Source organism: Rhinolophus hipposideros (genome assembly GCF_964194185.1).
Source record: "Rhinolophus hipposideros genome assembly, chromosome: X".
Taxonomy (NCBI): domain Eukaryota; kingdom Metazoa; phylum Chordata; class Mammalia; order Chiroptera; family Rhinolophidae; genus Rhinolophus; species Rhinolophus hipposideros.
Window position 1 is genome coordinate 88784795 of NC_138046.1, and position 12687 is coordinate 88797481.

At 48.5% G+C, this 12687-nt stretch overlaps 1 protein-coding gene across 2 annotated transcripts in view; it reads left to right on the top strand.

Moving 5' to 3' along the window:
• Positions 1 to 468: 468 nt before the first annotated feature.
• The window catches only part of SYN1 (synapsin I), a 45983-nt gene continuing 33764 nt past the window's right edge, over positions 469 to 12687 (top strand). For both annotated transcript variants that reach the window (XM_081042515.1, XM_081042516.1), the window contains exons 1-3: positions 469 to 987; positions 11796 to 11853; positions 11956 to 12047. In XM_081042515.1, the coding sequence (XP_080898641.1) occupies positions 611 to 987; positions 11796 to 11853; positions 11956 to 12047 (527 nt within the window). In that variant the 5' untranslated portion in view covers positions 469 to 610. The remainder of the gene's footprint in view (positions 988 to 11795; positions 11854 to 11955; positions 12048 to 12687) is intronic.

Genomic DNA, 12687 nt, shown 5'->3' on the forward strand with positions numbered 1-12687 from the left:
TCCCACGCCCCCATACATGCCTTCTGTGGTGAATATCAACACTGGAAACCAAGTATCTGCGGAGGGTCCTGCCTGTGGATGCGACTGAGTATGAAGACCAGGATGAAGTGGGGTGGGGGGCTTGACTGACCACCCACCCCAACCCTTCGGACAAGCACCTACCCCCGCCCCCACTCCCCAAATTGCGCATCCCCAATCAGAGGGGGGGAGGGGAACAAGATGCGGCGTGGCGCGTGCGCACTGCCACCTTCAGCACCGCGGACAGCGCCTTCGCCCCCGCCAGCCGGCGCGCGCCACCGACGCCCCAGCACTGAAGGCGCGCTGACGTCACTCGCCATTCCTCCACAAACTCCCCTTCCCGGTCGCCTTGGTCGCGTCCACGCCGCCCGCGGCCCTGCCGGACTGCACCACACGGGGCACGAGATAGGGGCGCACGGGCGCGACCATCCGCGCTGCGGCGGCCGCGACTAAGCGCTGCCTCAGTCTGCAGCGGGCAGCGAAAGAGTCGCGTCGTGCCTGAGAGTGCAGCTGTGCTCCTGGGCTCGGCGCGGTCCGCCCCCGCGGCTCCTGACCAGACTGCTCCTAGGACCCCCTGCCCCGCGCCGCAGCCATGAACTACCTGCGGCGCCGCCTGTCGGACAGCAACTTCATGGCCAATCTGCCAAATGGGTACATGACAGACCTGCAACGCCCGCAGCCGACCCCGCCACCACCTGCTGCCCCCAGCCCCGGAGCCACGCCCGGTCCCATGACCGCCACTGCCGAAAGGGCCTCCGCGGCCGCCCCTGTGGCCTCTCCTGCCGCCCCTAGCCCAGGGTCCTCCGGGGGTGGTGGCTTCTTCTCGTCGCTGTCCAACGCTGTCAAGCAGACCACTGCGGCCGCGGCCGCCACCTTTAGCGAGCAGGTGGGCGGCAGCTCTGGGGGCGCAGGCCGTGGGGGCGCCGCCGCTAGGGTGCTGCTGGTCATCGACGAGTCCCACACCGACTGGTAAGCCACTGCCCCAATGTCTCTTCATGGGCCTGGGTCCCCAGATGGTTCCGTGATGAGCAATTATCGAGCACCACTTGTGTGCCTAGCACCTGAGACCCCTCGCCCAAACCCTTTTCCTTTAAATTTTTATGCTGGCCGCTTCCTGTGTACCCCGCCCTTACCCCACCCCAGATTCCCTCCATCCATACAGGGAGAGGTTATGGGGCACCTGCTGTGTACCTCCTACCCAAAAGCCTTGGCTTTAATGTGTCATGTGAACATTTGAGAGCAGAATGTTCCCTGCCCCCCCAATCCTCGCACCAAAGGCCTTATTTATCCTCTAATGGATCTCGTGAGCATGTATCAAGTACCTGCAGTGTGCCTCAACAGGAGCCTTTCTCCAAGGCCTTTGGCTTCATGAATTTTGTGATCATTCGTTGAGAGTTTGACATGTGTCTGGTCCCCTGCAACCCTTGCCCTAAGGCCTTCTCTCTAATAGATCTTGTGAGCATGTATCCAGAGTGAGCTGCGTGTCCGACCCCAGCCCTCTCCTCAAGGACCTTTAAAACTAGTCAGTGAACTTCGAGTGGCTGCTGTGTATCCCACCTCAGCTTCTCACCAAAAGTGTTGCCTTTAATGGATCCTGTGAGCCTTCATTGAATGCCTTCTGTGTGCCCCAACTCCGGACCCCCTCTCCAAGGGGCCTATTTCTCCAAAGAATCTAGAAAGCGTTGATTAACTGTTTGACGTATGCCCCGTCCCCAAACCCCTTTCTCAAACATATCATTTTCCTCAAATGAGCATTTTTCAGCCTTCTGTGTGTGACTCATCCTCAGACTCTCTCCCCAAAATCCTTTTCCTACAATGGCTCTAGAAGGCATTTATCGAGTGCCTCCTTTATCCCCCATTTTCAAGCTACTTCTTCAAAGACCTTTCCTTTGATGGACCCGCCTAGCACTTATCAACCGCCTACTGTGTGAGCCTTCTCTAAAGACTCTTTTCTCCAGTGTAGTCAGCAAGCATTAATTGAGTGCCTTCTATTTACCCCATCCCCAAACCCTTTCCCCAATGCCTTTTCCTCCAGTGGCTTCAGTTTGCATGTATTGAGCACCTTCTGCACGATCCAAACTGAGACCCTCTACATAAAGGCATTTGCCTCCAATTAATACAGTAATCAGCTATCTAGCACTTGCTGTGTGTACTATTTCAATCCCTCTTTCCAAAGACCTTTTCTTTTTAATAACTCCTTGGAGCACTTGTGGAGCACCTGGTGTGTGCCTGATTCTGTGCCTTCTCCACAAAAGCCTTTCCTCCCATAGATGGAGGATGAAGCTTACGTAGATCAAGTTTCTGCATCCCCACTCCCATTCCCCAAAAGACTTGTCCTCCAATGGGTCCAGTGATTGTATTCCCATCCCTAGCCCCACCCCCCCAAGACCTTTTCTCTTAATGGATTCACCGCGCATTTATTCCTTATCTGCCAGGTGCTCAATTCTAATCTCCTTCCCCCAAAGGCCCTTCCCTCCAATGGGTTCTGTCAGCATTTATGGAGTGCCTTCTGTGTGCTCTGTGTTCACTCTTCCTCCCCAAAGTCCTTTTATTCCAGTGGATCCAGTACCTATTGTGTGTAGGGAGTACACCCCACTTCATTACCCCTAGGAGAACCTGCATCAATCATAAAGCCTCTCCCCAGGCTCCTTTACTTTGATAAGTCCAGAGCCCAAATTATAAAGGTTACCCCTTTCCCACTCCCTTCAGTGTCCTTAGGATTCCCTCTCCCAGTCTTAAGTCCATACTTCAAAGAGCCTTTCTTCTATTTAAGCCGCTAAACACGTTTTGAGCACCTACTAACTACGTAAGAGCCATTCCAAGTCTGGAAGTTCTGCCCCTAGCTCAAGAACTCCCTCCCCAAGGGTCTACTTCAGCCTAAATTTATTGAGTATCAGCTTTTTACTGGTTAGATAACCCCTCCCCCCCAGGAGCCCTTACCCAGCATCCTTTCTCTCTTTTCAGAGCCAATTATTTATTTTACAGATACTTTTCATGTGTGAGAGTGGGAGGCATTTGTTAAGCACTCCTATATACTAGGAAGACCCCTCCTTCAGTTTTTCTTCCTTCTAATCCTAATCACCAGCTGGATTCTCTATACCTTTTCTCCTCCATTTAATGCCACAATTAATGAACACTTATTGTTTAATGAACACTTATTGTACACTACTAAGTGTTTAATGAACACTTATTGTACACTACTAAGAACCCCATATTCAAAGCCTCTTCTCCTCCCCCTCTTGTAGCCCTAATTCCCCCTTCAACAGCCTTCACCCTGCCTTCCACACTACACAATCCTAAAAGCTCATAATGTGCACCTACTGTATGCTGGCCAGGTCCCCTCCCCCACTCAGATGGCTATCTTCCCAACCACTCCTTTCTCCCAATTAACCCAATGAGCATTTATTAATCTCTTAGTGTATTCTGTTCAAACAACCACATTCCCATTCCTACATCAGATCCTCCAGTCTTTTCTCTTATCATTCCACAAAGCATTTACTGAATACATGCTATAATTCCTTCACCAACACCCACTCGCACAGATGCCATCTTCCTGGCTAAATTTGCTTCACTGAAGTCAACAAACCTTTATGAGTCCCCTCTGAATATTGGTAACCGTCATCCTTCAGACCCCTTCTCCACTCTGACCCTCCAGGCAGGTTCTTTGCTGCTTTTTCCTTTATTCCTACAAGCATTTATTAATTATCTACTGAATACTAACAAGACCCTTCCCCTTCCCATAATCATAACTCCAGTGTTTTGCATTTTTTCTTCTAATTTGTCCAGGAAGAATTTATTGAGAACCTGCTGGATTCAGTGAAAGATTCTTCCTTCCCCTTCTGCATTGCAGAAGCAGCCCCCTTCCTTTATCCCAGCAGCTGCTCCAGTTTTTTCTTTCAGTCAATTTAGCAAATGTTTATTTAGTGTCTACTATAGGTGGGGTAGGACAGATAAAAGGAGAGTGCTTATATACACCAGCTCAGTGTGGGGACAGAGACCTCTGCGTCACCAACTTGCAGACATTCAGAGCTATGCAAGTTTTAGGGATCTCAGCCTGGAAAAAGAGAGGCGTTGTGCAAACTCTAACGAATTGTACACATAAAGTCTGATGCCTTTCCCACCAAATCTCATTGTCATTCCTTTCTGACTCTCAAGTCCTCTGCAATTGAAAGTTGCAAATTCTGGAGCTGAGGCTCATCTCCCATTTGTAGAGATAATTTAGTTCAGTGTTTTTCAAACTGTGGGCCATCTATTGGCTTGTGACCAGCATTTCATTTTCTTAATGAAGTAGGATGAATGAAAATAGAAAATAACCAAGTATATTGCACATAATAAATGGAATTATTATTTAGCAAAACTGTTAATCCCATATGAAATATAATCAATAATACATGCCATATATTATATATGACATATACTAATAATACATTTATTATATAATGGGTTTACGGTATATAATACATGTATGTATGTATATTTTGCTTCATGAAATGGAATAAAATAGAATAGGAAGTTTCAGACTCTATTGCACATAGTAAGGGTAATTATTTTCTGAAACTTTCATTGTAATTATATATGTACATTTAAATACATACTACTATACAGTCTAGATACAGCTACACATAATATGTAATAAACAATATATTGTATGTTATATATCATATAAGACATCCTATATTATATTATCCAATATTGTATTTACTATATAATATATATGTGTCTTATATAATATATATTATATATGTAGGGTGGGTTCTTATGTAAATATGTATATGGTGGGTTATATAAACTATATTTATTACTGTGGCTTCTTTTCTGAGACTTCCCTGAAAGCAAACCTTGAGACTCTGAGATTTGCATGCATATTTCTTAGGGAGAGCTCTGGGGAACACCTGTTGTGGGGGAGAAGTGGGGGACGCAAGAGTTGGCAGAGGGAAAGGCTGAGCTTTGATGCAGCCACAACAGAGGTCTCAGCCAATCCTCTGGGGGGCTCTGGAGCTGGGATGACCGTCCAGAGCTATCCTAATGGGGGGCGGGGTGGCCAGGCTTCTGCATTCCTGCATCAGTCAGTCATGGGCTACAGGCGGCCCCCTGAGAGGAGGGACAATCTTGGGGAAGGCAGATCAGTGCTGCAGAGGGCAATTCCCAGGGTGGGATGGCACTGTGAGACTTTTAGCAGCAGCTACTCCCAGGAGCGGGGGGGATAGATGCAAAGGCCTGGGGAGGAGGGTGAGGGTCTGGGTGGAGTACACGGTCCACCCCTTGTACTGCTCAGATTCACTCGCTTCTTAGAGTACATTCACCCGATCTGGGAACAGCATTTCCAGGACTGTAATTGGCCTTGTTTTCTGAGAGAAACTTGAAAGTGCATGGTTAGTGAGACCAACGAGAGCCTCCACTGCTGCAGCTGATAAATGTGGCATAAATAAATAATATGTGTTGTCTCCTTCTACTATACATTCTAGATTCCCCTCACCCTCAGCTGGTACCTGTGTTGGTCTCGGTGGCTCACCTGGTGCATGATCCGTCCCCTCATCCTTGAGACCTCCCTGAGCCCTTGGTCCCCATGCTCTCTTCAGGCTGTGGCTGCTACATTTGTCCATGCGCTATCAAAGTTGAGCAAGAAGTACCAACATGTACGCAAGCAGATCACCTGGGTGCCTCCCTGCCCCCCTTGTGTAACAGCAGCCCTGCCTCCTCCTGACGATCAGGGTCATGTGCCAAGACAGTGACTCCTCCTCGTGTCCGTTGGTGTGTGAAACCTTCCATGTCCGGGTAGCAGTCAAAGCTTAGAATGTAATGGGAGGCTTGCTGTGTCCCCTGGTAGCAGTGTTCCTCCTTAAAGAACCAGGACCTTTAACCCTGTAGAGCCCTGAGGGAACAGAAAACACACATTCCAGATGTGGATCACTGGGATAGGTGGTAAGCTGGGCTACTCCCACTTTCACTTCTGGGTTCCCAGACCCATGTACGCACATTGCACCTATTAGAAACACAGCACGAACAATGGTCATTGATTTAGGGTGTACACGGGGTTTTGGAGAATGGTGCCCCATTCTTGCATGGTATCACCTCCAAGCTGGGGGGCTTCGCTGTGGCTACAACAAGTTGTTCCATCACTCTACCAGGCCAACAGCTTCTGGGTAGTGTGGTGTATAATGTCATCGGTTGATTCCACGGTCATGGGCCCACTTTTGCACCTCTTTTGCTGTTTGATGCAATGTTATGTGGGATCCCATACTCGTGGGTCAAATACTGTGTAAGCCCTTGGACAGCAATGCTGGCCAAGGTCCTGCAGTTAGGAAAGGAAACCCCATATATAGAATATTCCATTCAAAATTAGTCATTACCCTTTACGGGATGGAAAGAGCCCGATGTAGTCAGCTTGCCATAGAGTAGCTGGTTGGTCTTCATGAGGGACAGTGCCACGTCAGGGACTCAGTATTGGTCTCTGTTGCTGGCAGGTTGGACATTCAGCAATAATTCTGTAGGCCCCACATGTAGCCTCTGTGTCTGTTACTCTTACCACTTCATATGTGTGCCCGTCTGCCAGCGCTGGGATGACGGACTCCAGAGGCTGGCTGACGTCATCAGCTAACTCATCTGTCTACCTGGTAGCTTAGTGCCGCTTCCATGGCGGTTGCTTGTCTGGTGGGTGTTAGCACACAATACAAAGATCTCTGCTCCTCACTCTACTTCATCTCCACGCCTATATGTCCACCTACATTTTTGTGTCCCAGACCTCCTTGTTCCAGTTTTCCAATCGTTTTTCTTCAAAGCCTCTGACTAATCAGCCAAGCCATTCACCACTGCACATCAGTGAACATATATTCTAATCTTGGGCCACTTCTCTTTCTCCACAAAGTAGGTGAGCAGGTATACAGCGCAAAACTTTGCCCAGTGGGGGCTCTGCCACTATTTTCAAGGCCATTCCGAGTGGGCCGATAGTGCAGCCACGGTCCGCTTTTGGCTTCCAGCAACACACCATGCCAAGCCATTTGTGAAGCAAGCTTCGGCTTTTTCTTCTTTCATCCGCTCGTTGTCAGGAGGCCCCTTAGGGAGCTGAGGGAGGCATGAGCACAACAGTTCGGCTGACATGGACATCTGGGCCACCTGCTCAGGCAGCTTGGTTGGTCCTACTTGGGCACAACCCTGGCTGCTGGACCTGTTTGACTTTATTAGTTGGCAGGCCTGGCACAACCCAGCTGATAATGGGCACTCTGGATGCACACTTGCTAGGTGCCCGATGGTCAAGCATTCTGTCTCTAGCAGGGCCCACTGCCGCGCCAGGATTTGTTGCTCAAAAGGCATGTAATCCTCTGCTGCAGATGGCATGGCCTTGCCCCGGATGCCCAGGGGCCTCCCGCTTGAGCTTCCCGTTAGCTCCACACTGCATCTCTTCCCACTACTGACGCCTCCACTGTCGTAGGACCTGCCGGATCATACGGCCTGAGGGGCAGGGCTGCTTGCGCCACAGCCTGGACCTGCTGTTGAGCCCATTTCTGTTCTGGCTGCCACTCCGGGCTGGCAGCCTTACATGTCACCTGAAATATGGGTCAGAGTAGTATTTCCAGATGTGTAATATGCTGCCTTCAGGATCGCACAAGACATACCAGATGTTGGGTTTTTGCCTCATTGTGGGAGGTGCAAGATGCAATGCATTATCTTATTATTTGGACTGCTGTCCTGGCATGCCTTGGACCACGGAATCCCTAAACATTTTGCTAATGTGATAGGCCCCTGAGTCTTTGGAGGTTTTACCTCCCACCCTCTGGAGTGCATGTGTCTTATCAAGGCAGTGTACTAACCACCTCTTGCTTATCTTGCCCAATCAATATGATGCAATCAATATAGTAATCCAATGTGATTTTCTGTGGGATGCCCAGATGGTCCAAGTCCCTTTGGACTATATGATGACACAGGGTGATAAAGATAACATAGTCCTATGGCAAGACCATGAATGAATGCCATTGTCACTCCCCCTGTGAGTGTAAAACATTTCTGATCCTCTTTTCTGATCAGAAAGGAAAAGAATGCATTCACTAACTCAGTGGCCACCTGCTGTGCCTGAGGTCTTCTTACTCTGTTCTAGGAATGACAGCATGTCCAGTACAGTAGCTTCAACCAGGCCTACTACTTAGTTGAGTTTGCAGTAGTCTACAAACATTCTCCAGGATCCATCCAGCCTCCTCAGGGGCCGAATTGGTTAATTCATTGGAGATATGATGGGACTAACACTGCTGCGTCCGTTAGATCTTTGAGTGGCACTCATTTCCACCATCACCCCTAGAATAGATACAGTATTGTCTTTGATTTCCTGTTTGGATTGGAGAAGCGGGGTGTAGTTTCAGAGGCATCCATTTGGACTTCCCTACTACAATAGCTCTTACCCACAGGCCAAGTAACCCATGTAAGTGTTCTGACAACTACAGATATGTGCGTTCCAATTATGCATTTGTGAACTGGGGAAGTGCCCACCAGATGGGTCTGTGGACGCAATGGAACCACTGTGCACAGGACCTGGGCCAGGACTTCATTTATTACCTACAATTACTGTGCTCCTCAACATGGCTGGTGCCACTCTCACCAGAATCTTCCTCATTGATTTTGTAAGTTGGGTATATCCTCTGGGCCCTCCCATTGAACATAGTCAGCTGGTGAGTTTTCCAGACTTTGGTGGAATATCTACTCTAACATGTCTCCTTCTCTGGCCCTTTGATCCTTTCCTCCACAGTTTACCATAAAGTTACAGCATTTCTGCTTCACTTGGTGTGAGCCGTTGTTTTCTCCAAGTTTCCATAAGCCATCCAGCAGTGTATGAGTAACATCTGCTAGAGTCGTTGTCAAGGTTTTAAGTTCTGTGTCCCAGGAGGGTGCTCCACCTGCATGTTCCACCCCCTGGATTCATCATCCTCAAGATCCCGTCTCATGCATACTTTCCCAGCTCCTGCCAAAACACATCAGCCAGACTCTTCAGCTTCCGTGTATTTTTGCTTTCCTTCCTTTGCAAGCTCACAACCTCTCCAGTCAGGTGCTAGGATTTGACCCGGGTGATGGATCTGGTTGCTGAGAGGGGAAGGAGGAGGGTAGATTCTGAAAGGGGCAAGCATTGTTTTATGAGACACCTGCTTCATTCGAGGCTTCTGCATTATCTTCAAGGAGAGGGAAGGTCTATATTTTAACAAGGAGGAGTGGGCTACTTCTGCAGGTGAATCTTTAAGTTCAAGGAGTTACATTCATCTTCCCAGGTACCCCCATGCCAAGTCTCAGGGCCCCACTCCTGTCCTATTAGGGCCCTGAGTATGCATAGGACACATCCTGGGTGTGAGAAGTCAACCTTCTCTGAAGTTCTACTACACTTGCAATTAAGTCCTAAGCCTGTTCCTCCCCTCTGACTACTCTCTGGTTGCAGAAGCTTGGGATTTCCTACAATGCAGCCAAGGGGGGGGGGGGCGGCCGGTTAGCTCAGTTGGTTAGAGTGCGGTGCTCTTACAACAAGGTTGCTAGTTCGATCCCCACATGGGCCACTGTGAGCTGCGCCCTCCACAACTAGATTGAAACAACTACTTGACTTGGAGCTGATGGGTCTTGGAAAAACACACTTAAAATAAATATATTTTTTTAATGCAGCCAAGGAGGCCCTCTGGCTTTTACATTTTGCTTTGAGTTGGTGATTATTCACCCTGAGCATGTCAGATCTTTCTTCAGCTAATCAATGGTGTTTAGTGAGTAGTCACCCAAGTCTGGTTACCATTTCCCTCAGACCTTTCAATTACCAGGGATATTTCACCAGCTACTGTATTCCTCCTCTCCACCAGCATGTCATTACAGCCCACCATCAGTAAAAGTTACTGCTCCTCCAAAACCGCAGGGGCCTGCACTGTCATTTTCCCACTCGGGAGAATAAACTCCACACTGCATCTCTTCCCACTACTGACACTTCCAGTATCATGGAATCTGCCAGATTTCATGGGTCAGGTGGCGTTTTGCTTGTGTCATAGCCCAAACCTGCTGCAGAGCACTTTGTGTCACTACTCCATGTCAGGGGCTATCTGTGCTCCACCCCCCAACAAGTGATGGCTCCCCCGCTTGTCTGCTGGCTGCTGGGTGACTCAGCTCTAGAATGGCATTTGTGCTTTGACTTCTCTGGCCCACTGTTTTAGGTTGGGTTTTCTGGAAACAGGTTTTGAAACAGTTGCATGTCGGAGGCTTACTGGGGAGTGCCTTTGGATACGAGAAAGACTTTGGTATCAACCCCTGTAAGGAGGGCAGGGTGGGGCAGGAGGAGCTGCTCCACCATGTGGCTGCATCAGTGGCCTCAGCTGTTCCTAGAGGGAGCTCTGGGGCTGGGATGGTCCTTCACGATCAGCCTAGGTTGAGGCAAAGAGGCTGGCCTTCATACTCCCTCAGACCACATATAAGCCATGGACTGCCCGAAGTAGGTATAACCTTGGCCAAGGCAGTTCCCTGCGACAGAAGCCAATTCCCAGTGGGACACAGCTGTGAGCTGTCACCCTGATATTCAGGTGCATTGGCCCCAAAGAGGACATCTGAACAGAGCCCCACAGTACTCACAACCCTTATGGTCAAAAACGTTTGAAAAATAGTGATACAGTCTACACTCATCTCCATTTTATAAATGAAAAATGCAGTTCTAAGAAAGATTCTTTCCCAACACTTGTGAGGGGTCAGTATCAGTGATGGAGAGAGAGAGAGAGAGAGAGAGAGAGAGAGAGAGAGAGAGAGAGAGAGAGAGAGAGAGAGAGAGAGGGAGAGGGAGAGAGAGAACTGTGCTTGAGGTCTTTTAGGTATATCAGTCAAGCCACTAGGGCCCCTTTGTGCTGTGTGTGTGTGTGTGTGTGTGTGTGTGTCCGAGACCCTGATTGTATGTATGAAGGTGACCCCAGGAGTGCCTTCTCCCCTCATCTCCCTTCTATGGGAAAGCTGATTGGGGATGAGCTTCTGTCTGTGAAGAAACCTGTCAGGTAGGAATCCTGAGCCTGGGGGAAGATGTCCCTGGAAACCTGGTCCCGCTGGGGATGGGCCGAGGGACAGTGACATAGCAGTTAGTGCTGTGCCTACGGCTGCTCCTCCTCCTCTCCTTCCTATGGCTTCCCCTCCTCCTTAACTGCATTTCTCCTCACCTCCATTATTGCTGGCTCCAGCTTCTATAGAACCACCACCAGCCTGTGCCCCTCAGTCTGCTCCTCCTTTTCTGATACACGTGCCCACCCGTGGCTGTTGTGTTCCTCATGGCACACAACCACACATGGTGAATGTGCTTCTCCTTGGGAAAGGGCCCGAGAGCAGAGAGATGCTTCAGGCCGCACAAGCGGCCTCAGGCCCTGAGACAAACCCAGACAGACTGCATATGTATGTATTCTTTACGGTTCTTTGACATTTACAAACCTCCGTGCAATTTCAAAGTATGTTACAGTTTACAAAGCACCCCTTATTTTCCAAAGCTTTCCAAAAACATTACAATAGCAGTGTGACGAGCAGACCATACTTCGGCAGTTGCCTGCTTTCTGGGGTATAAGGACTAATTTTAAAGCTTGCAATGGTCTTTGACATTTATACACCTCCACGAGGATTACTTTATTGTTTCTTTATTGTTCACAAAGTATTGTTTGAGTTTTTCAAATTATTTCAACAATCATAAATCACTCTATGGTTTCTCTAGTGGCACCACAGGGACAAAATGGGCAAAGGACGGGCCTGGGTTCTGTCTTCCTGAGATTTGAGCATTGATGAATGTGCTCTCCTTTTCTCTCCAGGGTGAAATACTTCAAAGGAAAAAAGATCCATGGAGAAATTGACATTAAAGTAGAACAGGTTAGTTGGAGCAGGTGGACTTGAGGGTGAACTGTCCAGATTGCAAACCCAGTGGTCATTTTTGTGTGATGGGAGTGAATCACGGATTTTTTTCCTTTCCAGGCTGAATTCTCTGATCTCAACCTCGTGGCTCACGCCAATGGTGGATTCTCTGTGGACATGGAAGTTCTTCGGAATGGGGTGAAGGTTGTGCGGTGCGTATAAAAAGGGTACCTTGGTGTGATGGGAGAGGCCTAAGGCCTCCCTTAGAGCTGAGGCAGAGTCCCCACTTCCCCACCCATCCTTCTGTGAGCAAGAACTTAGGCACAGTACAATGGAATGTTATTCAGCCACGAGAGAGAAGGAAATCCTGCCATTCTTGACGACATGGGTGGCCCTGGAGGACACTATGTTCAGTGAGATAAGTTACCAGAGAAAGACAAGTACTGCATCATGTCCCTTATATATGAAATTGTAAAAAAGCCAAACTCATAAAAACAGAGAGTAGAATGGTGGTGACCAGGGCCTGGGGGATGGAAGAATAGGAGCGATGTTGTTTAAGGGCACATAAATGGTAGATAAATAATCCTGGAGATCTAATGCACAGTATCGTGAATACAGATAGCAACGTTGTATCATAATGATCAAACTTGCTTAGAGGCTAGATCTCAACTATTCCTGCCACAGAAAATAAATAATAGTTATAAGACATGATAGGCAGTGCTCACTAATGCTACAACGGCAATCACATTACAATATATAAATGTATCAAATGAACATGTCATACACCTTAAACTTACACAGTGTTATCTGTCAAATATATTTTAATTTAAAAAAAAGAGCTTAGGAACAGAA